A 26,685-nucleotide genomic window follows, 5' to 3' on the forward strand; every position below is an offset into this window, starting at 1 on the left:
TGTTCAGATGTGCACTTGGAATAGCTTTTACGCTGTTTTTGAGTATTGCTCAGATGGTTCGTTTTGCTGATTCTTTTAGATCACTTTGACTTGAATTTATTTCTTTTTTGAGTAATGGAGGTTTGCTCCTTAGAAATGATGATGTGTATACAATCAGTTTTGTAACAGTGGGAAATTAAAGAAGAAAAGCTCATCAGTACTAATAGATTTTTGTTGTTCTTGATGCTGAATTTTGTAATTAATACTTCATAACTTTTCCCAAGTGACTTTTGTATGGCTTAGGTTTGGTTGGACTATTTAGCGATGCATCAGTGTTACTGAAACAGGCTCAGTGGAAGACAGTTGAAACAACATTACTGCCAGGGTAATCACATACTTCTGTCCAGTCTGTTTGAACACAGTGCTTTTTGTCCCCAGCAGGTTAGAAAACGTCATTGTCTGGCAAAAGGAGTGCAGCCAGTTGATGCCTTGGAAGTTCATCATCAGAGAAAAAATGAAGAGCTGATTGTTCACTCAGAAAAAACTGTGAAAACCACTACTTTGTCTCCCCAGACAGTAAGTAATATAGTAACATCTTTTACACCAGGACTGTTAGTTCAGGAGCAGTTCAAAAATATATTTTACTGTAGAGAGGTGATGCATGAAATGGAGCTTGTTAATACAGCTTCAGAAAACATTGCACCTCCAGCTGCGTTACAGCCTAAGGTAAATGTTCCCAGGGATGTAAGTTGCATTGAAGTTGTACTTTGTCACTGTCAATAACGAGAACTGCAGTGTTACTGCTGTGTTACTTTCAGGCACCAGAAGCTAAATTCCCAGAAATGAATTTGTGTTCTAGGTAGTTTGATGGCAAGTAATTTTGATTAGTTCTAGAAAGCTCTATGAATTTTCTTGAGTAGGATTTCAAGTGCTTTGTGCCACTGAATGTCAATTGATAGTTTGAAATACAAAGGCCAGCAGAGTGTGCTGTTGATTTCCAAATAAAGATCTTCCTTCCTTGCTTGTAAAATGGGCTTTAATACTTTGGTGTGGGTATATGAAAAACTTGATTTACAACTTCTAGACATGTCATATGAAGAAATCTGAAAACTTTTAGTATGGATCAACAACATCTTAAAGAACAAAATACTGAATCAGTCTGGTTTTCTAAGAAAACTCTTCACTTTTGTAGTAGTAGTTGAGCTGTTCATATATGTGTTAGAATGTATGTGCTATCCACAGGTCTGATTTTGCAGGTTGGCAGTGCAATATGCTATTCAAAGTTTATTTCTTTCTAAAGTAGTAAACAGTGTAGTGTTTAAGTTAAGATAAATGAACTAGAGATAATAAAAGTATCTATTTCTGTTAAAGTTTCTTTTTAAAGATTTAGTTTCTTGTCGAGTCCTTTTTAAAGCCAAGAGAAAGAATGACTGGGTTGGTGGTTATATAAGGTACAGCCCAGCATTGCTGCATCAGAACACCTGTAGATCCAGTGGGTGAAGACCTTCTGCCCAAGGGGACTGCCTGTTCTTAGCTGCTTTCAGTCCAGAGCTTGGGAATCCATTTCTGTCCTCTGCTGTTAATTCTTGCAAGAGAGGGTGGTTCTAGTATGAGCTTAGATGAGAAATTATACCGTTACAGTACTCCCTTGATTACTTCTGTCAAAGCATACAGTCTGAGAAACTAGGGCAGCTGGGTTAAGGAATCCCCATTTATACTAGGTAAAAAAAGTAAACAGTAAATGGAGAGTAGTGTAACAAACACTCAGGGTATCAAAAAACAGCTGTGAAAAGAATCTGTCTTAATGTGCTAGCCCATTGCAGTTTAACATATTGCTTACAACCTTCACAATGGAGTTTGAGTGACTTCTGTTACACATTCCAGGAGACTGGCAGCCTGTTACAATCAGGGTCTGGACTCCAGAATAGGCTAATTTACCACGATGGGATGAAGAAAGTTGTGGATTTGTATTACACGCTCTCACCTGACACCGTATCTGATCCTTTTCCCGCTGATTGACATTTTGAATGAGCTCTTTGAAGCAAGCTCCAGCTTAATTAAAACGTTTGCTTGGTTAGCAGTGATCTGTGAAAGCCTGTGATAAATATTGAACCGGGTTCACCTGCTGGTTACTGTGAGAGGATAAACAGCTGCTTTGTGTGCTTGAATCAAGAGGCTGCAGCAGCAGCAGCAAAATGCTGTGCTTCTTGGGAGCTCATAAAGGAATAGTTGAAAAGCTCTGGTAATGTCACTGCTGATATCTCGCTAGATTGTGCTTGTGTGATATTTCACACAAGAGGTATTCACTGCAGTAGCATTTAGATGGCTTTGTAACTGGGAAATGTAGATGAAGATATGAAGAACTCCTCTTACCTCTTTGTATTTCAAAGATCGTAGCCTCGGTGTTTGTTTAGCTCTATTTTACACGTAGGACAGGTTGGTGGGCTTCATTATTCTTTCTTAATCAGACTCCCACGTTTTTGCCATATAAATATTGATGTGATAGGCTGTTTATCTACCCTCTGACAGAAGTAAAAACAAGCTGGATTAGCCTAAGGTCCATATAGTCTGATATCTGATCTCTAATGGTGTCTGTTACTGGATGTTTCTGATTAAATACTGTAGAAAGTAGAGGAGTATCTTTTTTCCCCTGTCCTAAATGAAAATCTCTATCTTAGATTCAAACAGCTGAGAACAGGTTTAGTTCTGAAGCCAGAGGGTATTATGAAATAGCTTTATGTTGTCTTAATAATCATTTCTACTCAGTTCTCCCCCAGTTCTTTCATAAATAGATGGAAACATTTTCTGATGTTTGTTATCATTTAACCAATATCTCCTGTGTTGTGAGTCTAAACATTTGTACTTAGAGACAACCCTGCTCTCGAAAGTGCCATATTGGAGTTACCACTTTGTTCCACTGGTGAGGATTCTCTTTCCTTTTGCTGTAGTAATGGGAGATAAACACAAGTTAGATTTTGCTGCATAATAAACAGTAAATTCTTTTAATAGAAATATAGAATAGTTGAATTTTAATACAATTTAAAGATGGCCAAACTGTTTTTTAAAGGATAACAAAGAATTCAAATGAGAATTGACACAAAATTAATAATATGCAAATAGCATGAAGAACTCAACATGTAAACTATGTTTTAACCATTTCCTGAAAGTTTCTCTTCATTATAGGGGACTTTCTAAAAAGGCTTTATTTATATATTTTGGGCTAATGGTGTCTGCAGCTTTTGGAAATGTTATGGGTACTACAGGCAGTTTTATACTCTTGCTGGTTACTACAAAACCAGTCTAAGTTTACAACTTTCTCAACATTTACTTTTTAAAAAAGCATTTTTCAAAGTTAAAGGTATCATTTTAAAACTGGAACACTGGCTGAAGTGCTTCTTAAAGCTGATATACCCATTTCAAACCTTTTTAAGAAAATCTTTTAAGACCACTTGTAAAATACTGTAATTTATAAGCCTTACACATAAGCACACTTTTAATTCTTTAAATAAGCTGAGTATTTCTAAACCCATCACAGAAGAGCTTTTTGTTAATGTTTACATAAATACTAATTTGAACTACATTTTTATGTTGTTAGGACAGCTTTTGCAAAATAGCTGCTTGATTTGCCCTAATTTTTTTCTATTACTTTTATCTGAAAACACAATCTGACTTGAATTAGAATTAAGAGAAATGTGTTTCTAAACACCTTAGTAAGTAAACTGTTTCTGTTGCCTTAATTGTTAGAATCTTAATGTGACTTTTCATTATTTCAAAGTGCAAAATAGAATATAGATTGTAGAAATATCAAGGTGCAACTTGTGTCACAGTTTACTGTGTGAGTACAAACCAAGCTGAGGATTGCCACATATGTAACATATACCATATGTCAGCTGTTTCCTGCTTTGCTGTTGACAAGGGGCCCATTCATAACTCTTCTTTTAATCCTTTCGGTGAATAAGTAATTATTCAATATAGAAGGCAGGATATTTGGAACTGGCTATTTAATGTGGCAGCACACGGTAATGAAATCTGCTGTTACTGGCAACCTGAGAGGGGAATGTAACAATTCCAGCATGGGTGTAACTTTATCTGCTTTGAGGGCCTGTTTATTTGGCACATCAGTGAACCTTTTATCCCAGTGAGTGACAGCTCCAGAAGGCTTACATTTACATGCATTCTATCATGTATTGTAATATTTAATGGCGGACAAGGCTGAGTGGGACGAAGGGTAATATGAACTTGCTTTTTCCCTCTGAGTGAAGGCTAAAAGACAGCTTGATCCCCAGAGTTGTGGTGTAACAAATGGCATGACTTAGCATTTGTTTATAATGGATAGTCTTACTGATTGCAATTAAAGGCGAGGGAAGAGTATTTGAGTGGGCATCTACATGTTGTTACTTCCTTGATGTGGAAACAACGTACAAACTCTTTAATGCTAGAAGAATTCAGTAATTTTTACAGGTGTTTGTGGACTTGGTTACTCATGAGTATTAATTTTATTTGTGTTTTCATTCACACTAATTATTGCAGTTTCATGGCAGTTATTCCAATGTTTTATATTATGAAAGGTGGTCCTTCTTGGGAAGAAAAAATGTGGCTTTTAACAAATATTTTACAAGGTTAGGTTCTGTTTAGAATTATTCCCTGCATGTCTTTTGTTCTTGTAGTTACTAGATGGCCTTTGACATAATGGCATGGTGAACATGTTTCTAATGGAGAGTATATGGTGTAGTCTGTTTTATCTGCCAACAGATTCACATATCTGCTGGAATGATAATTCTTTCAATCATTAGGTTAGGATAAAGTTGTATCTAGTGATTGGTAGAAGTTTTTTAAGACTTTGAGGTATGAAGACATGTTGTGTATGATTTAATGTTGTAAAACTTTTTGCACTTTGATAGGTCAACCTGGTGATTTAAAGGCCTATGTTGAACTATTCTAGACTACATTTTCTAAATAGACCATAAGCAGATCTAGCATGTTCTTCTTATTGTGATATTTCATTAATGGTTTTTTGTCTTGGATTACAGTCCTCTGGCCCTTGCACTGAGTGTTCCTGTTCTTCTGGAAAAGAAACTGATAAAGATATTAGTAACACAAAGAAGAAGGAAAATGGAAATAAGTTATTTGTTCCCAAAATATTTTTTGGAACACGAACACACAAGCAAATATCCCAGATTACCAGAGAGCTGAGGAGAACAGCATATTCCAGTGTCCCTATGACAATTCTTTCCAGCCGGGATTATACCTGTATTCATCCAGTGGTATCTGGTAGTGGTGGTAACAGGAATGAAATGTGTGTGGAGTTGCTGGAAGGAAAACATGTGAGTAATTTTGTTTCAGAAAACATTCATTCAAACGTATTAAAATGAAAAGTAGGGAAACGGTTGGAATAAGTAACATATTTTACTGCTTTGTGTTGGTTAAGTGCCTCCTGGTGATTTTGTTTAAATTTAACTGTTAGAAAATGTTGATACATGGTACCAATACTGAAAAAAATTATTGTGACAGGAATAACGTTTGTGAGGGCATGATTAATGTTCTTAGTGAGACTTAAATTGTCTATGGTTTTATAGATGAAGAAGGAAGAAAGAAAGGTCCTGTTACTGATGTACATTTTAAGGATATGGGTTTGCCTGTATTCTTTCTGACATGATGTGATTTCCATTATTGTCTGACAAGTTAGAAACGTTAGAAATGTTTCCAGGAAATCAAGTCAAGTGCCTGTAACAACTTGCAGATTTTAAGATTGCTTTTAATTTTGTTTTGGTAACCACTAACTATCTCCACTTATTTGCTTTTAGGGCAAGTCATGTCTTTACTATCATGGTGTTAATAAAATCAGTGAACACTATGCCCAACAGTCTGCACATAGGATGTGTCAGGCTTGGGACATTGAAGATTTAGTGAGCTTGGGAAAGAAGCTTCGTGCCTGTGCATATTTTGCAGCCAGAGAACTCATGATGTGTGCAGATATTGTATTTTGTCCTTACAATTATCTCCTCGACCCACAGATACGGGAGAGTGTAAGTATTCTTGTAGGAAAGAGATTGCAATAACTCATGTTAAAGGGGAGTTAAAAAATCCCCTCTTTTTTTCTTCTCCCTCCCCCTTTTGAAAAACCCAAAATGATCATTTCCATATTCCAAGTAATGCTGCCACTGGGCTTATAGTCTAGTTGATCAGTTACATGGTATTTTTTTAATCAGTGGAAAAGAATCCCTTACAAACCTCACAATGGCTTGTTATTTTTAACAGGATCCTGTTAGTTGCTGTTTCTTGTGAAACGTCTTTCACTCTGTTTACTAGACAATAATTTTCTCTTTTAGATGGAAATTAACCTAAAAGGCCAAGTAGTCATTTTAGATGAAGCCCATAATATTGAGGACTGTGCTCGGGAGTCAGTGAGCTTCGGTGTCACAGAAAGTCAGCTGAGAGCTGCTCGAGAAGAGCTGGATTTCATGGTCAATAACAACATCCGACAGAAGGACCATGAGCCCCTGCGAGCTGTGTGCTGCTCTCTGATAAAGTAAGGCATCTCTTTTTAATTCCATTGATAAATTAGTGGTTTTATAAAAATTGCATTGAGATTCCTTTCACTGGTGCAATTTACTGGTCAGTGTGTGGCATCAGATAAAATTCATTAGAGAGACACTTTGGCAGTCTCTTGTTTTTTGTGTTTGTTTGAAGAATCCAGAGAGTTTTCATCTATTTAAAAACATACTTATCTTACTCAAAAGAAAGCAGTGAAATTCCATTTTGAATACTATGTTATGCTCTTGAATGATGTGCTGATCTTTATGGGTCTTACTGTCCTAGTTTAAGAAGTCCTGTACGAAAACTTTACATAAGATAAACCTTTTTTATTTCATATGCTTCTCTTTGCTTATTTGACAAACAGTAATAGCATTATTTTGTCAAATTATTAATTAGTTCCCATTTATTAAATACTTTCAGAGCCTTGGACAGAAAGTGTTTGGAACAGGTTGGAATCTATTTGGAACAGATTCTTTGTAGCTGAAAATAAATTTCAGTTGTACCCTGTGTTTTTTTCCATGGAACAATGTGAGCACGGTGATAAGGGTCTGAAAAACTGGGGTACATGCAAATTCTGAGAAGAGACTTGTTGAAGTCATTAGAGAATTCAAGTAGCAAACTCTTTGTACAGGGCATGCACTCTCTTCTTAGAATTTCTGATTATTCTCAGGTAAAAGTTGTCCACACAGAATTATTGACTGTTTTTTTTCTCTCTAGACTATGTCAGTAGAATGTGCTTTTGATTATTGTCATTTGGGTTGAAATTGAAAGCAAGGATGTGCTGAATCTCTTAGTACTTGCCTTTTGGAACACAAGAAACCTGGAGTTCAGTGGATAGGGAAATATGGATGATTGAAGGACTGGTTTTGAAAGTGAGAGTTGGTCAGTAGTAAAGCAGAAAAGCTGAAAAAGTACAAAATGCTTTTCTTTGCTTTTTTCTACCCATGTACACGTGGAGGAAAAGGTAAGAGCTAAAAAAGCAGATAAACTCCAGAAACTATGGAGACAGAATTGGAAGGGGAGGACCTGAGCAGAAGTTGAAAATGATGAGAAACAGACTTTGGAGTACACTACAGCAAGTAGTGCACCGTTTTCCCTATCATTTCTGTATTCTGAGAATTACTGTTTGTATCACAGAGACAAGTGGCTTTTGTTTTTCATGTTTGCAGAAGCTAATTCCCCTACCTTGGATACTTCAAATGTTAAATTTTAGTAAGATGAGAACAGCATGGCTGGAGATTTGATTGCCTCAAGCATTTTAACCTTATCAGAAAGACTAAGGTTGATTGTCATGGCAAATCTGCCAAGAGCATAAAAAGCAGTTGTTGGAAAGCAGAAGACTGGGTGTAAACGGCCAGTTATTGGTAAAATGCTGTTGCATAGTGCCATGGCATTGCCAAATGCGTGGGTAATTAGAAAAGTCTTAACTTTGGTTATAAAGATCCTGAGCCTCCATTGCAGAAAGCACTTAAGCATGGACTTATTGTCACAGAGGTGCTAAAATGACCTTTCTGAGGATTTTGAAGATAAACTGATAGAGGCACACTGTCAATCTTTTCTGATGAGATGCCAATTTACCAGGACAAACTACTTTGCCCAATAGAGTAAGCTCTATCAACGGTGGGATTTTCTGGTAGGGAGGGAAGAAGCAAATATACTTTCTGGAATTGAAGTCATGTCTGTATCATCTGTTAAATCTTTTCCTGAAGATATTGCATATCACAGTTTTCACTTCAAAACCATAGACACCTTTCTGGGAATCATGTTAATTTTACTCTTGCTTACTGTTTTACTTGAAATACTTGTTACATTATTTTTAAAGTAAATACTGTAAGGTTAGGTTTTATCGGATGGAATTTATTCCAGAAGATGATTTTTTGGGGGGATAATTTAGTATTAGACAGGTCACTGTGTTAAGTTTGCATTTGCATTTAGAGCGTGACCATTTCAAATGTGATGGTGTTTGAAGTTCAGAACAGGGAAACAGAAATTTTATGTTTTCTGGTATGTTTTATCCATTGTAAATCTGTTTCATTCATGTTAGTGTGGCCTTTCTTTCCTAGTTTTAGCTCCAGGTCTTTTTGATGTTACGTTTGAGGAAATGGGGCAGAGTATTGCACTGCCTGTGTTAGTGATCACCATTCCTTAGTAAGATAAAGCAAATTATAGCCAAAGAAGTGAATTGTTATGGTAGTACTTATGGGATTTTGTTTGCATTTAGCCTGTCAGAAGGAAGAAGGCTTTTAATTGTTCCATTGATTAGATTATTTGCTGCCACGGGACAGGAAACCTGGAGCTGAAAGAGTCAGAAAGCCTTGGTGCTTCAGTTGATAATGATTAGCCGATTTTTACAGAAAAAGATTTTGAACTGTTGTAGAAATGACAGCTGTCATTCTGATGCCTCCTTCTGGTTGATGGAACAGACAGCTTCGGCATTTCTGGAGAGGGAGGAAGCCTGTCTGCTTTTCTAGACAGAGGGGCTGGTCTTGTACTACTACAGGGATGATGGAGAAACATTTATTTAGTGTAAATTTTAGCTCAACCACAAGTGAGAGACTCTGCATGTTTAGATCATGTTTTTCAAAAGTCCTGTCATGTTTTTACATTGTCTACACAATTATAATTCTACTTAGTTTTCAAATTGTAGCTGTTAAAATATCTGTAGGTAGGTTAAAATATGTACATTTTATTGCCTCACTTTCCCTTACTGTGTATAAATATTGCAAGTACTCATTTCATGCCTCAAGATCCCTTCTTAATAGGAAAGCCTGCAATTGACAGGGGTGATAAACCAAGTTGCAGTGGTTAAAATAATGAATGGCTTTAAAAGTACAGGAGAAATCTTTCTTAAATGAGCCTGACATCTTATATCATAAGAACAGATTCTATTTTAATTAATTTTCTTTATTGTAAAGGCATTATATGATGTTAAAATATAAACATATATATGGACAAATTTCCTTCTCACCTGAATGAGCTGCATCTAGAGCAGACAAGTCCAAAAGTCAAAGGAAAAGCAGATTCACTCTGATTAGATATATTCAAGTATTTAGCAGCATCATAGAAGTCTGGTGCATTTTCTGAGGTTCAGTTTGTACATGCAAAGTATCTCTAAATCTGTAAAAGTAATGCTGAATTGATTTCTGATTTCTTTTTTTTACAGCTGGTTAAAGGAGAGCTTTAGTCTACTAGTAGAAAGAGGATATGAAACTTCATGTAAGGTTTGGAGTGGAAGAGAAATGCTCACCATTTTGCACAAAATGGGAATAACTGGTATTACTTTTCCCATTTTACAGGTAATATTGTATGCCATATAAATGAGTACCAGAGTGCATAATATTGGTGTTAAACATCTTAAAATGCACAGTTAAATGCTTAACACATCTTTTACTGCAACACTGAAAAGCCATCTGAAAATATCTAACAAAACCCAGGAGCAATCCACTTGAGCTACTGGAATTTGTGGAGAATCAATATTTTAAAGGATATAATTTGTCACGTACAATTACATAAGCTGGACCCTCGAGTCAGCGATAGTTTTGTCTGTTCCATCCATCTGCATTTTTATTGACTTATGAAATGTATTTACCCTGTCTTCAAGTTTATCCCTCTTTTCTGTTTAACCCAAATATATTAAAAGTATTGTTACTTCTTTCCGATTCTGTCTTCAATCTGGCTTTATAGATATTTTAGGTGAACTTTTAAAACAGTGTACAGATAGTCTTGTATCTATATGGGAGATGGGGAGGTGAAGATGTACTTAGAATGCTGTAATATGGAATTTCTTTGCCTCTTACAGAAACATCTTGCAAGTGTCCTTGAAAAAGAAGAAAAAACATCAGTGTTTGGTAGAGAAGAACTTGTTGAGATGCCAGTTGTGAGCCCGGCTACTCAGATTGTGTTGAAGGGGTTATTCATGGTTCTCTTGTGTCTTTTTAAAGATAATAGCAGGTCAGTGCAGATACACAGCCTGAGCTGTGTCAGGCTCTTGTGAACACCTCAGTTATGGTGTCTGGCTTCTGAACAAAACTGATATTTCAGAAAACTTTGAAAATCTATTCATATGAATTTAAATACTATGAAATTGTTTTCATTCAGAAATGGATTCAAATATTGAAGAAATACAATTGAAGGTCAGGTGTAAAGTTTCTTAATCTGCTCCCAAGTTTTAAATAAGCATGGTTTTTTATTTCTCATTCAGCACATACCATTTGGCTGTGGTGTCTTGATTACTAACACCAGCAGTTAGTAAAAAAATCTGATTTAAACTATATTAAAATATTAATTTTGTAAAGTTTCACTAGTTTTGGAATGTAGCAATTTTTAATTTTACTTAAATTGTAAAAGCATTGCAGCAACACTCAACTTTGTATGAGTTGAGTTCTTACATTTTGTTTACTTAATTGAGGCTTTTATTGATATTTCTGTGCCTCTGTAGGTATGCAGATGACTACAAAGTTGCTCTACAACAAACTTACACTTGGATGAATGAAAATCAACTTGATGTTTCAGATACAAGTGCCTTCTTGACAAGGCCCAAGCATAAAAGGAGTTTGAGGCAGAAAACCATGGTCCACATGCTTAATTTTTGGTGCTTGAATCCTGCTGTGGTAAGCTGAGCCTGAAGTAGAAGTTCTGAAGTAATTTGAGTGATAACAAATAAAGGTAGGATCTTAAAGTGATTGTATCAATTTTCTAAGTTCCCTCTTTTCTTTCCTCAACCTAGGCTTTTTCAGACTTGAGTGAAGTTAGAACAATTGTTCTGACATCTGGTACACTCTCTCCAATGGACTCATTTTCTTCAGAGCTTGGTGTGAAGTTTTCTATTCAGCTGGAGGCAAATCATGTTATTCGGAAGTCACAGGTAAGCTTTTGTGTCCTTGTGTCCTTTCCTGAGGTGTTATGCTGGCCGTTGTAAAAGAAGCGATAACTTTCAAACAGAAACCTTGACAAATCCATTCCAGAAGTCAAAAGAAATGTACAGGACAGACTGTTGCTGGGATAAATGCAATTATAAAGTACATTTGTGAAATGAGAAAAGGGTTAATCTTCAGACACTTCCCTGGAAAAGTCTATACCATGCTATTTTGGTAGTAGCCATCTTCTATCAGTTGCTGTACTTCTTTTTCCCATTTTTGTGTACTGAAATGAATTCATTTAGAAATATCTTAATGTTTTCATTCATGCTTAAAGTGTTACTATTTAATCTAATGTAACTTAATACAGTTTGTGTCACATCTTTGAGGATTAACTTTTTTTATTATGGAATACATCAGATTTGGGTTGGCACCGTTGGAGTAGGCCCTAATGGTCGGAAGTTGTGTGCCACATTCCAGCATACAGAGACCTTTGAGTTCCAAGATGAGGTGGGAGCACTTCTGCTGTCAGTCTGTCAAACTGTTGGCCAAGGAATCTTGTGCTTTTTGCCATCTTATAAGGTAAGGAAATCTTAATGAATACTCTTCCTCGAAACCACACACACTCTGCTTGAAAATGCAGAATGTAATCTTTGGCTTTATGTACCAACATAAATGCATAGTAATAACACATTGGGATTATAGTATAACTTCTTGGATCTCATTTGACTGGCATACAGGTTTGTTTTGGTGAAAAAAACCAGTTTCATATTTATTTTCAACAGCTGTTTGTGTCTTAGTTCATTAAAAACTGAAATGCAATTTTTTTCTGAAGTGGTTTTGAAATGCACACATCATGAAGAAAAACTTGTAGCCATATAACTCAGCAGCAAGAATGCCTTTGCATGTTCTTTGTATGCTATTTGAATGCAGTATTCATCCAGTTAATTTCTCCTTTCCTTGTTTCTCGTTCCATTTCACTGCGTTGGAGTTTCTAGTGTATTTTTCTTGAGTCTAGGGAATTACTCACTGGCATTGGCTGAAAAGAATCAAATTTCTCATTTCCAAACTATGCAATATCTAATTTCACTGACAACAGATATCTAATTATGGTTAATCTGTACCTCACAGTAGTTCTGCTTGCTTTATTATTTCTTCCTGTTATTTATGATCATCTCTGAGGAACAGGAATATAAACCTGCAATATACTCCTGTATTTTATACCCATTTTTATTGTAATGCCTCCAAGAGAGGAATGACTTTTTTCATTTTAATCCATCACTTATGATTTTAAAAAATCCTCTCGACAAACAAAAGAACTTCCAAAAAAACCCCCACAAAAAATCCTACCAAGCGAACAAAATCCCCAGCATCATGTAAATAAGGGTTCCTTAACAGAGAATATTTGAAAAATAATAAAACATTAAAGTCTTATGAAAAAAGAAATATCTTTTCCTTCATGAAGAATCTGCAAAATGAAGGTTTTTTCTTTGCTGGGTATCTACCAAGAATCAGTGCAATTACTGACCATAACCATTAGGTGACCACATCAGACCAGATAATGTACAGTCACTGAAAAAAGCAGATTACCAACTATAGATTTATTTAACCTAACTCCCAAAGCTATGCACTTCTATGCAAAATTAATGATCTGAAAAGAAAATTTGCATTCAGTTTATTTAAGGATTTAAATGGGAGCACATTTCAGTTTTCAGTATGATTCTCTTATTGAAGTGTCTGGTGTTGAGCAGGATGTGAGCGCTGATGGAACACACAGCGACCTGACGAATGTTTATGAGAGTTTTTATGAGAATGGTAATCTGAATTGAAAGTATAGAGAGACTTGTAATGACATTTAATAAAGCAGGAAAGAGATTGCTGGACAGCTCTGGTCCCCTTCCCCCTCTCACTGCCCTTATGTTTTACTGAAAGGTCATCTAGCTAAACACGTTGAGTGGGGTTTTTTTCCGTTGTGGGAACACTTCCATGGTCCCAGCGAAAGTATTGATAAATATAAATTGCAGACAATTGAAGGATGGTATTTTAAAATCACATTGCCAATATCTTTCTCTGGATGTCCTTTCTCATTCTACTTCTTTTATTCTGGATTGGGTTGCCTTTAAGTCTGAGATTAATATGTTGAAAACACAGAATAATGTAAGCATAAGCATATTAGTACAGGAAAAACAAGGTATTTCTCTTTCATCATCATACAGAATATTGCTTACGTGCACATTTGCATTTGAAAACTGATTTTCAGAGATTTTTGTGGGGAAATTGCTGTCTCTTCAAAATACCCAGCTTTTAGAGAAATTGTTCAAGGCTATCAAGGTCTGATTAATATACATGGCCATGTACCTCACTAAATCAACTATTATGAGTTAAACAGATTTTTTGAGGGCTCAAACTGTTTTATGAATTGGAGTTTCAACTTTGGAACAAGTGAAAAATACAGTCTTTGAAATGTCTGGAAGGCTGAGGGCAATGCACTGAATTTTGAGTACCATCTATCCAAGTAATTTGCTGGATTTAGGTTCATTTGATGGATTTCAGCTTGGTTACACTTAGAGAGGCATTTTTCAGTGCAACAGTCTCTTCTAGTTTAAGAAGTTATGGCTCAGCAACGATGTCCTTTGCTGCGCACCGTGGGCAGAAGCCCTGCTTCTTGGATGTCTCTGTCTGTTTCAGTACTCTTCTTTCAGCTCTAATGCTGACAGGAAAAACATCTTACTACATTTTCGTTCATTTCCATTCACTCTGAATTTCATAGACTTTTGTTCACTTGATTAAATTACAGATATATGTTCTTTTTTGTTGTAAGAATGGTAAATCAACAGGTTTTTGCCCCAGTCTATGGGCATAGAAAGAAATTTAAGAAATTAAAGAAATTTCTGGCAGAAATGGAATGCAGAATACCATTTGAACTTCACAGCCTGGAATTTAAGGGGCTTTTATGGGTAATATTTATTCCTCTATTTTTGCCTGGATTTTCAGGTTGTTTTGTATACATTAAAGAACCACTCTATCAATATTCTGTGAAAGTGATGACCCTTGTATTCATGATAGAGCTGGAGAAACAAACTCTGGCAGATATTTAGTGATTTGTTTCAGGCTTCTGAAGTATATAATAGAAAAAATATGGTCGCCCAGAAGATATCAACCTTCTAGAAAGTTTCCATATGCAGATAAATAGAGGGCAAGTAAAATTTATGTCACCACATTAACCTAATCATGAAATGAGGAAACTGGATGCTGCTCACAGAACCTGCCAGGAAGAGGCAGTATTTTGTTCTGGAGTGCCACATACAAGGTATTTGTAGTCTTTGGAATGTTACTCACTGTTTTGTAAAGAATTTAAGGTCTCCAGCTTTGTAACCCTGCATCCTTTCCTAATGATCAGTTTAAGAAAATACTGTCAGACTGAGAAGGAACTGTCAAAGACCTTTTTAGCTAATGCATGAACTACTGTTAGCACCCCAAAAATCTGAATTAAGACCAATACACCTTTGACCTCCCTCTGTGCCCTTCCATCCCCTGTTTGGTTTTTTTGACTCATTTCTTTTTTCATATTCATTAAAAAAATTAGAGAAACTTCCCTTTATCTTAATCAGATGTTTGAATAAACATACCTATGATTCTGTGATTTCATTGAAGAGTGACTTTAAAACCTAAGTGTGGCAAATAAGTGGAGTTAAGAATGCAGTGGTGAAAATATAGGGGTGACAACAAAACAATGCATCAGATGTACATGTTCACACTTGATAGGTGTCTGTTTGTGTTATGAACCGCTGTGATGCCATGTTTCAGGAATGGGATCATCTGCAATACCATACAAATTGTTGTTGTCATTATTGGGGTTCTGACACATTAACTCCTCTTGAAATAAGCATAATCTCAACATTTACTAAATTGCAAGCCTAGATCATTCTTAGGGCTACTAAAACTGGTGATACCATGCAACAAAAATGCATTTATGTGAAAATCAGTAGCAACCCCAGCAAAAACACTCTATAAAAGAGAATATCAGAAGGTGAAAAGATTGCTCAGAAATCTAAGATGCTTTTAAACAAGATTAAGATAAGGACCATTAGAGTTCATGTTGCCGACCTGTCTGCATTAAGATATATCTTGCCTGGTGCCTGCATCTTAGATGATTCATTCAATATGTGTCATATCAAAGTCAAGGTATCCAGCAAGGAGAAAAATGCTAATGCTTATAAATTTTAGTGGTAATCCATCATGATGAATTAACTGACCTTTCTTTAGTAGGTTTTTTACAATATAAGCTTTGGACAATAATGTTAATGGTGGTGGTTTGGTTTGGATTGTTTTTTCTGTGAGGCATTGTTGGTTAATTTGTTTTGCTAATTGTTGAGCTGTAACTTGGAAGTAAGATTCTTAAATCTTTTTTTCTCAAAAGGGTTTGAATGACTATTTCCAACAGTAAAACTTACAGACTGATAAGTATTCTTTACTGAAGAAATCAGGATTTTCTTACTATTTTTTTTTCCTCTGTTACACCTTTAAAGATGTATTCTTCAATGATTCAGATTAATCATATTTCTTTTGTATCAACATCAGTTGTTACTTTTCCCTGCAATTATGCCATGACTTCTGTGTACAAGAAATCTGAGACTAAACTATTCAGTATTCAATCTTGAATACATCTGGTGGTCTCAGTCCTAGGACTTACGAACAAATATGCTTCATGATAAATTGGTTATGTACTATAGGGTAGTTAGGAATCAGGAGGGTTGTGGTGATACATATGTAGTTACTTTTGTCACTTGCAAAAAATAAATGCTGGATTTCACCTTTGAGTTTCTGTGTATCCCATAATTTGAAGAGCTACTAGTTCAGACTTCTGTCAGTCTCATCCCATTTTCGTGTTCTCCTGGTGGATTGTGTTTTCCTCAGTGAGAACAGACAGGGTTGGGTGACAGCAAATCTGCTTGGACTGGAACACCTCTGTTTGTTGTCTTGTCTCCCTTTCCACATGTAAGGTATCAACCGAAGCTGTAGTGAAGTTGCAGACAAGTGCAATTTACCATTTTGTTGAGAATTCATTTTTGGCAGTATTGCACAACTTCAGGCAAGCAGATCTTACCAATATTAATTAGCCCTGTGAGCAGTATAGAGCATGGCAGTACATCTCATTTGTGATGGTTTTTCAAAGAGACTAAGAATCTTCCAGTTCAGCCCAAGTAGTTATTTGGAATAAATGGGAGGGACCTCAGTTTAACCTCTGACTATTGCACTCTTCTGCCATTGTGCAGTGCTGTATCTGCATTGGGAACAAGACCCTGGATACACTGTCTCCTGGCCTGAACATAAATGTGCCACTCCTATGTATGATAAGCTGAGGGAGGATTACAGTTTCAGTATTCATTCTCAATGTCTGCCTCTGCTTAGTTTGAGACAGACCCCTTTTCTCACTGAGGTTTGTGAGAGGTTGATAGAGTTAAGGAGTCTATGTCAGAGTGCTAGAAAATGAAATGGTCCTAACACTGGAAAAAAGAAGGAATATTTTTGTTTCTAAAACTCTCCTGAAACAATTTTGTAAATGAATGATAAGAAACCCTTTTTCCCCTGCCATCAATAAAACCCTAACGCTGCCTTCAGACAACTTTTACTTATTTAATAAATTACTTCAATAAATTTACAAAAGATGGTAGTCTGTTTGGCCAGGCCCATTAAAAACATTAAGATTTGAGCACTGACTGTTAAAATGAGTAAATGGCAATATTGCAAAGTTAAACAAATGCCAAAAAACATTTTCCAGAGTACTGGGATTGTAACAATACCATTAATGAGGGCAAAGAGGTTTTAATGCAATTTGCACATTCTAAAGTTTCAAAAAGAGGTTTTGAGTTAGTGCATTATTAATGTTCTGAACATCTGGAACTATGTAAGAGCCACAGACATTGAGCAAGTGCAGGGTTTCCCCACTAGGTCTGATGCTGACTGATTTCCTCTCTAGCAAAAAGCCTGCTTTAAGAAGTTTGAGACAGTAAAATGACAATATCCAGATAAGAGAGAAACATTCCACAGTGTCTTTTTGCTTGTAATGTGGATGGAGAAAAAGTTGGACACCATTATGTTTTTGCAGTTGAAAGGTGAATTTGACATTAAGTAGGAAAATAGTTATTTGCACCACAGATGATTGCTCCGTGGTGCAGCCACACTGACTGCAGAGTGCTTATGTGAGGAATCATGTATTAATGTCGGGTGGGTTTCATGAGATTGCTTAAATTTTTCTCTTAGGGGTATTTAGGTGTAATATGCAAGGATAAATGTTTTATCAAGAAGAATAATAATCTCCTTGATATTCCTGTTGACAGCTGTCAGAGTACTTCAAGGAACAGATTTACTCCTGAGTGTAAATATTTGTGGGCTGTAGGGATCTGTTCACACCAAGTATTTTTATATTGGAATTTTGTTCTTTGAAGTTACATAAAATTATCTAGAGAGTAAATGTTTAATATTAGACAATGTAATTTACCCTGTTACAGCTTTAGATTGATATAGGGAACAGAATGTTTCTATGTCTCATCTAGTTTTAGATGTTTTAACTATAGAAAATATTCAACGTTACGTTCATTGGGATGAGAAGGAAGGAGACCTTGAAACAGGCTGGCGTGTCAGGGCTAAGTTATGAAATAATTGTAAATTAATGATGATACTCACTTTCTGTACAGCATTTGCTTTCTCCTGTCAAGGGAAAGGCATCCTCTTACTCCAGAAGCTTTATTTGTTGGAGCCAAACAGCTGCAATGGTGCTATTACAGTATGTAAGAAACCCTAAAAACAAGAAAAGACTTTAGGGAATAGAATTCTGTCATCCTTGCTATCTCAAATTATGTGCAAGTACCTAACAACAAAAGTAGAGCAAAATGATGGAAGAGTAATTAGACAACATGCAAGAAGCACTCTGTGTCTCTCTCCTGTGCAATACCCCCTGGAAGTCACAGGAGTTTTTTCAGTGACTGCAGAGGGCTGAGGTAGGGCTCATGGCACTGAAGTGAGCTTTAGCATTTTCTCTTTTTCTTTGAAAAGAAAGACTTACTGCTACATTGCAAAGCTGTATCTTTTACCTTTCTCTAATTAAAATCTTAGTCAAGTGGTTTCTGTCTGATGGGACATAGCTTTGGGAAAATGTGATCTAAAACAGCCAAATTCCAGTCACTCAAAAACTATGCATTTCAACATTTGTATCTAATGTAGATGGAATATTGTTCTACTTGTTGTGCACTGTTGTTTCCTCATTGCTTCTTTTTCACTCTTACTCTGCACTGGTAGTTTTCTTCCTGATCTTTATCTCAGCTTCCTCATGTTTTATGGCTTTTTTCCCTCCCATTAATCATATACCATATCTACTTTCAGTTTTATTCTCTTTTTTCCCCATCATTTAAACATTTAGATGTCTCTAATATAAACTGTCTAGTTATTGGGGCCTTCATGTTCATCCAAAAGAACAATTTTCAGGCTTGGTGTACGTTATCTGAGGTGTCTTCTGAGAGCTCCAATAGCTCCTGTAAATATTAATGTGATTTCTGAAGTCTCCAGTTTCCGTTTTTCTCATTGACTTGGGCGTAGTGAAGACATGTATGTAAAAATCACTGTGTGGGATGGAAGATTTCAACCATTCCATTGTGACACACACTGCCTCAGGCAGCAAAGATTTGTGTGGTGATACCAGTTCAAATAGAGAACAACAGTAGCAGAAGGAATAGTGAGGTTTGTACAAAAAGAATTAGAATGATTTTTTTTTTCTCTACCAAAGCATATAATCTTTATCCTCCAGTGAGGCTGCCAAGCCTCCTTCTTTCCTGTCATGAGTTCAATCAAGTCATTCTGCCAGATTACATTTTGAAGATGGAACTGACAGTTCACATACAGGCAAGACAATTTTTTTGTGTAATTACAGAGACTCTACAGCATTCATATTTCCTTGAAATGAGAAAGCTAGAAGAGTGTTGAATTGTGTTCTAAAGGAATAATCGAAGTTCTCAACTTTTAAAGCTGATGCTTACTTTGTAATAACAATTTTTTACAATGTTTTCATTTAGTATATTTTAACCTCTTCAGTTGTTTGAGTTTTGGTTTTTTGGTGGGTTTTTCCCCACTGCATTGGTATGGATGGTTAATTTCATGTTTGACCAACCAAATGTGTTATAAAGCCACATCCTAAATAAATATGCCATTGCTATGGTGTAATTTTACTGGTTTCTAGGGAAATTAGAGACAATCCACAATTTAGATATGCTTAGAGAAGTTAGGGATGATCCAGCAGCTTGCTCCTCAGCAATGAGATTCTTCACCCTCTCCTTGTGGTTGTTCTTGTGCTACTATAAATTTTGTGTTAACTGATTCAGACTTCCAGAACAAAGAAAAATATTTCCCTCCCCCTCCCTTCTTTTTTTTTTTTTATCCTAGTTAGTTTTCTGCTGGCCTTGTGAACTGAGTTGGCTCATCAGGAGGTCACAGAAGTGTCAGAGATAGCTCAAGGGAAGAGATGATATTGCACACTCAAGAAAAGGAGCATGAGCATCCCTTTTACTGCTAGTGCTCAGTCTCAGGGATGAAACGTTACTGTGCTTTTTTTAAAACTTGTTTTTCAGTGGTTGACCTTGATATGAGAATCTCTAAAGATACTCATTTGGAAATTCTGATCTTTTTATGAAATATAGTTAATGTTACACAGTTGTTGCTATGAAATTGCAGCAGTGTTAACTGAGTCTGTGTTCACCCCATTTTATCCAAATAAACTGCGGAGTTGCTCAGGTGAATATTCTGGGTGAATGGAAATTTGGGTGAGGTGATATGAAAAAAATGAACTGTTCTGACTTCTCCTCCTGTGGAAACCCACAGAAGCTGTGGGAGACATTTGCTGTTCCCCTGTACTGCTTATTGCAATCAGACATTTTACACACGACCGCTTCTAAAGTACACTCTGGCTGTTGGGGCCAAGTGTTCCAGCAGTTTGGTGCTGTTGCCTCAGGGGGAAATTTCGAGGTGTGATTTGGGTCTCACCTTATCTTTCTGAATTACTGGCTGTGAAGAATGAACAAATAGATTATCCGTGGCTCTCTGAACTGCTGTGGTGACCAGCACAGGATGTGCAATTATTCAAGTGCCCTGTGGCAGTTGCTTTTTACATAGACCAGATATACTTTGTGATAGCATCTGCACATCATATAAAGTAGAATCTGTAGCGACAGTCTGTGGCAGATTATTGGCTATTATGTCTAAAAAAATTATATGCCATACTGGTAGATGAGTGTTTTGCTTGTGAATTTCACACCCTGAGTGCTGTGCAGTTTAATATTTTATTACACTGTTAGTTTAAATACCCCAAGCATTCAGCATCAGGAAAAGAAACTGAAAATCTATTATTGTTTCTCACTTATGAACTCTGACTTGTCAAAGTGCTGCTAGCTGAATTGTTGTGTCTAGTTAACACATGCTCCAATTTCCATTGTAATTAACACTTTCTGCTTGCATATTTTTTCCTATCATTTAAGTAGTGACTGCATTGAAAATGAGTTTTCACTGTCAAGAAGTTTGCACTCTGTGAATGATAGAGTCCAAATAGGAAATAACAATTACAGTCAGTGTGTCTTTTTTAACTAGGGCTTGTAATGAAGAGGAGAGAGATTGAAACTGAGAGTAGCTCTTAGTAGGGAACAATATACATAAACAACACTATTTTTAAGAAGGTGTAAAGGTTCCTTTGACATTACTGTTGTTTTGAACCATTGCAGCCTGCAGAGTTCCTGGTCCTTTTGGCACTTCTGAGAGATTCACAGCCTGCTGAGGCAGGGATGAGACTTTGTGTGCGGAAAACACTGTATATGAGAAAATCTTCTTGAAAGCTTGTATGCAGGTATCCTGTTCTGTATGAGCAGTGTAACAGCATGTATAAGAATTTGAGTATTAAATGTATTGAAAGGAATATTTGGACTGTTTTTAATTGAGTAAAATTCTGCTTCATTGGAATGTCAGGAAACCTATCAAAGTATGGCTTAGAAAATTACGCCGTGGACTTAGTTGTGAATTGTGTAAGCAAGGTTCTTGCTGATGAAATGTAAACGACAAGATGGTGTATTCTGAAGTGTGTTCATTGTGTTCAGTTCACAGCTCATGAATGGATTGTTTTTAGCAAAAAAAAAAAGTTTTGAGACAAGTGATTTGCACAAAATGTAGAACTTCTGGTTTTGGCCTGCAAATGAGCTTGTTGGTAGCCAGATGACAGCGTGTTACACTGAAAACTTTGATTTCAACTTTTTCTTCCTGTTTTTGTTTAAGAGGTGAGAAACTTTCTGAAGAATCAGATATTCTGAATAATATATTGTTCTCTCTCTTCCTCTATATTTTGTGTGGAAAAAGGGAAGGGAGAGACTAGACTTCCCTACTTTGGAGAAATTCTTACATTAGGTTTTTGAGTGTTTTTCTTGTACCTTCTTTTTAAAATTGTGTATATATGGTAAAAGTATACCAAACATTCACTGTTGGGGAAAAAGATGGTCTAGGTTACAGAAGGATAGATAACTTAATTTGTTTTCACTTGGGAAGTAAGAATACTTAATTAAAAACAATCAAATCCAAACAACACCCCAGACCAGAAAACTCTCTCATTTCTTAGTGTCACCTGGCACAATTCCAGTGAGGTCAAGATTGACTTCAGTGCTCCTGCTTCCAGACTTTCCTCCCTGCTTTCAGATGATTTTTGGGGGATAGATAAAAATTAATGATTAATTCTTAATATTCTTGTTCTTTTATCTGTGGAACCCAGTCTTATGTTTTGTAATAGAAATTTCATATACTTAGTGAACTTTGACAGATTGCTGTAAAATGTTTGTTCAGTAATGTCATTGAATAGCTTCTCAGAGTGTGAGATTAATTGCTTATTGTTCCCACCTGAATTGCAGCTGGCTGAAGTACATGTTTCTGATACTGATTGTGGAAAGGTTTATCACTTTACATTTTTGTGTTTTAACATTTGCTCATTCTGTGACTTGGGTCTGGAATTGTACTGATTTTTCTGATTTGTGGGCCTACCACCCAAATCTGTCTCCAAGAATCAGAGTCAATATTGTTCCTGTCATCATAATTTATCATTATGTAATTGCCTAGTCAGAGCTCAACATTGTGCATACAATACATGGTCGTTGCTGAGAAGTTGTCTTAGTTTGTGCATGCACTGATTTGCTGTATGATCAGGGAAACGTGTCAAACCTTTCTGAGAAAGTAAAGAGAATATTAATCATTTAAAAAACTTTCTTAACTCACGTTGAGAAAAACTACAGGTGGAAAATGCTCTCTATCAAGTTAAAAATGTATTAGTAGAAGACTAAAAGCCCAAACCTGTTACTCTGCCACTCTTGGAGTCAGATCCCTATGACAGACACCTGCCTGTCCCCATTTACTCTATGAGCGTTCCTGGGCTTGGTTGGCCTCGTGCCGAAGACCACACGACATGTTTGAGTCTGTTTTCCCAGATGGCCCTGTGCTTCACTGCTGCTGTGCCACAGTGATAACCTTATCTTTTTTATTTTCCCCCCAAAATAAAGATAAAAAAACCCAGCAAAGAGGTCAAAGGTGACTGAGCTTGGGTTTTGACTGGTGAAGGTGAGGACAGCAGTGTGGGATGCTGACTTCATGCATGAACAGTTGATAATTTTGGGTTTGATTCTAGACCAGAATCTAAACAGTTCTTTCAAAAGCAAATTTTTCTGGAGAGCTTTATTTGCGTGAAGGATTACTCTCTCACTGGAACGTGAAAATGTAACGATAGCCTAGGGTGAATGTACAAGCAGTTCTTGTAACACAGAAAGCTGTTGTCCTGGTTAGTTTTAAAACCACAAAAGAAACCCTGTTTTGAACTAGGTTTTTTAGAAGCAGCTGAGACTGAGCTCAGAGGCTGAATACCTCAAAGGCTATCCAGATTGCTTTGTGGTAAAATATTTTGGATTTTTTGAGGAAATATTTTCTATAAAAGAGCTTCTTTAACTGTAGAAACAACATATTAACCAGGTTGTTCTAGAGTCTTTGGCGTGCAAAACATTTCATTTTTCATTACTGTTGTTGCCGTTCACATATTCCATTATTTAAGGAGGTTATTGAAAAATTGATGGTATGTTGGTACCAGAGAGACATCCTGTAGACTGCAGTGTTGATTTATGGCACATGGAACACAGTTCAGTGCTTCAGTTTCCTGCTGGTGAGCGGCACTTTGTCATTGTCCCTAAAGAAAAATCATACCAGTGAAATCCCCTGTGTTTCCCCCAAGTTGAGTGATGCATACTTTTTCTTTGAAAATGATTATGAATTATTCACCTTTTATTGTGCTGGAGTGTGCACATGGTGATCAGAATCTTGTTCATAATACAGAGTTTTTCACCATGTTCAGGGTTTAGTTTAATTATGTAGCTGAGTTGCACGGTAGCTTTATCTATTTTTTTCTAATCTTTTCTCCTCTCCTCCCCGCAATGAGTCTGCCAGGCCTGTGTGGGCTAGAACAGATTCTACCCTGCATTTTGTAGCATGTATAGGTACCTTAACAAGCCTTGCTCCTAAATGTTTGGTTTCCTCTCATGTTTGTTTAAAGTTTTCCTGAGGAAACTAAGTGTGGTACTTCTAAACTTAAAAAGACACTTTCCTGACACAGCTTCTTGAAAATCACAGACACGTGGCTTGGAAATTTTCTTTTTCAAGATTTTCTGTTGTGAAGAAATGGTAAGAGATATCTCAGTGGAAAATCTCTTGAAATAGCACAGATAGTAGTGATATAGATTGCCAACTGGGCAGCTTTCTCCCAGGAGATGTGTGAAGAAAGACTCCATGATACAGACCACCTGTTAAGAAAAGTAAAAGGCTCTGTGATCTCACTTCCTAACTCTGGAAGAAATGTAAAATGTCAGAATAAATGTGTTATTTGGGGCCTGCCTTGTTTCCATCTCTGACTGTTGAGGTCTTCCCAATAAAATGGCAATAACCTGCTGAGCATTCAACCTAAAGCATTTTTGTTTGAATTTTGGAATCATGATTATCTGTGCAAGCTTACCTTCTAAAAATGCCTTTTCTTTTAACTACTTTAGCTTTAAATGTAAGAGCTCTTATTTTCTGCACTTGGTTTGATTTTTGCTGTAACAGATGGTAAGGGTTAGCAGTTAAATACACATTAGAAAATCTTCCTCATCAGCTGAAAAGGAGAGGTTCTTCCCTCTGAAAGTTGTACTTACATGAGCATACATTCTGGTCTCATTTCTTCACGATATCTACTTTTATTTCAGGACTTTTTGAAGGTCTTCCCACATTAAAATTCCTCTTTGTGTTCATATAGTCTTCATATTCTTTCAAACAAAGAAATCAGAATCTCTGAATGTATTACGTTCCCTATTATTTTTTACTCATTGGTTTTTTTAATAGAATGCTTTAACTTCAGACAGAAATCGATCTAGAGTTAGTACTCTGTAAACCAAGTCTTGTTCAAAAGAACACTTCTGTGTGTTATTGGTCCTAGCCCCAGGATGATAATAAATAGCAGAGGAAATGTGCAGTAGAGAGGAGGCGTAGCCTCTCCTCCATAAGAATAGCATCTTTATGTGGCCTGTTTCCATTAAAATGCTGCATGAAATCAGTTTCTTTTTGGCATATAAAGAAAAGATTACCTGTGCATGTATATTTATATGGGCACTGGGTATTTTTCTCCAGTTTCCTATTAACAGTGGGAAATTAACATTCTGTTTTGAAATAGATTTTACTTGAGAAGTGAAATACTTTAGGCACAGATATTTTCATGTGCTCTTTAAAGGAAATCTGCTGGAATCGGAACATGGAGAAAATGGGATTTGAAACTTCAAGTAATTTTTTTAGGGCTGAAGTTAGAATTTGGTCTCAGTTTAGTAAAAGAATGAATTTTGAGTTCCTCCTTGTATTATGTTAGATATCTCTCATAAACATGGAGAGGTTTCTTTGAACCAGACGATTGGTAGCCTTTCATGAAAATCTAGTTGAGTGCAAACAACTGCTTAAATAATTCAATGGCCCAAGGTATTCTTGGCTGGTACAGTCCCAGCCCAGAGCAGTGCAAATGTTTGGGCGTTAAGGAGAAGTTTTTTCTTTTATTGGTGACAAATGTGATTTAAGAATAAAATCTCTGTTGAAAAAGCCTACAGGTTGATTAAGAAGGAAAAAAGAAATGTAAATCAACTCTACCAATTTGGTGTTTGACTTGTGGCTAAAAGGTGCATGTTCTTTTGGGCCTTATGAAAGCATATAATATTTTTTTTCTGGTATTGATAAATGTTACCAGGTTTTATTGGTTTTTTTAATATATATGACCTTTTAGCCTTATTAAGAGACATTGTGCTTTTTATAGTACTATTTTTAATATCTATATTCCAAATTTATTTTAAACATTTGGGTAATGGACAATAGCTTTTATTTGCCCAAATATTTTTCCTCCTATTTTTCAAAGGAAACTTAGGTTTTTCTCTTCACACACAGATCCTTCCAGGCAATTACCTCTTGTCCCTATTGTTGTTATGCATTTTGAGGGAGGGATGTTGTTTTGCTTTGTTTTTTTAACTAAAGGTGGAAATGGAACTAATTACTGATCTCATGGCACCACGTTGGGTTTCTAAACCATTGTTTCCCTCAAATTGAAGAGTTCCAAAATTCCTGGAGGACAGTTCTCTGTAGGATCCTGAGTCATTTAGTACAGAAGGTTGGCAGGCAACTCTTAGTTCAGAGAAATGTCAAATAAGTTTTTCTGATTCTGTGCTTTTCAGAGCATTTTAGTTCTTGAAGAAGTTAGTTTAATACAAGCCTGTAGTAACACTATGTAAGTGATGTGAACTAAGTGGGTGGAGTCTGACCGGATCCATTCTCCAGGGTTACTTAGAAATAACATTAATTTAAGGCCACTAGTACATTCTAAATGCATTTATTTAATGACTGAATATATTTTGGGATTATCGCTGATATAAAGACAGTTCCATTCTTTCATAATAGAAGTAGAGCATTCAGCCAGGTAATTAACCATCGTGCTGAACAGACTAGAGCTTTGAGTCCAGTGGGAGAGTGATTTGAGCAAAAAGTTACAGCTGTAGCTAACCAGCTGACTCAGCAAACTGCATCACCCTGGAAGCTTATTAAAGGTAATGCAATACGTATGGAATTAGATACAGTATGAAAACATCTGTACCTTGACATCATCAGAGGATTACTTGAGTGGAAAATGTGATGTCCTCCGTCCTAACAGCTTAAACTGGCAGAAAGATCTGCCAGTGGATAGATTTTTGAAATA

The 26,685-nt window shown here is 36.3% G+C and overlaps 1 protein-coding gene across 1 annotated transcript in view; it reads left to right on the forward strand.

Annotated features, from left to right (window-relative positions):
• Positions 1–26,685, forward strand: part of BRIP1 (BRCA1 interacting helicase 1) — a 103,465-nt gene that overhangs the window by 3,212 nt on the left and 73,568 nt on the right. Inside the window, exons 6-14 of the mRNA XM_062012408.1 lie at positions 421–555; positions 5,010–5,303; positions 5,784–6,005; positions 6,309–6,508; positions 9,680–9,812; positions 10,316–10,467; positions 10,955–11,126; positions 11,243–11,380; positions 11,793–11,954. Of these exons, the coding sequence (XP_061868392.1) occupies positions 421–555; positions 5,010–5,303; positions 5,784–6,005; positions 6,309–6,508; positions 9,680–9,812; positions 10,316–10,467; positions 10,955–11,126; positions 11,243–11,380; positions 11,793–11,954 (1,608 nt within the window). The remainder of the gene's footprint in view (positions 1–420; positions 556–5,009; positions 5,304–5,783; positions 6,006–6,308; positions 6,509–9,679; positions 9,813–10,315; positions 10,468–10,954; positions 11,127–11,242; positions 11,381–11,792; positions 11,955–26,685) is intronic.

Source organism: Colius striatus, chromosome 20 (assembly GCF_028858725.1).
Source record: "Colius striatus isolate bColStr4 chromosome 20, bColStr4.1.hap1, whole genome shotgun sequence".
NCBI classification, from domain to species: domain Eukaryota; kingdom Metazoa; phylum Chordata; class Aves; order Coliiformes; family Coliidae; genus Colius; species Colius striatus.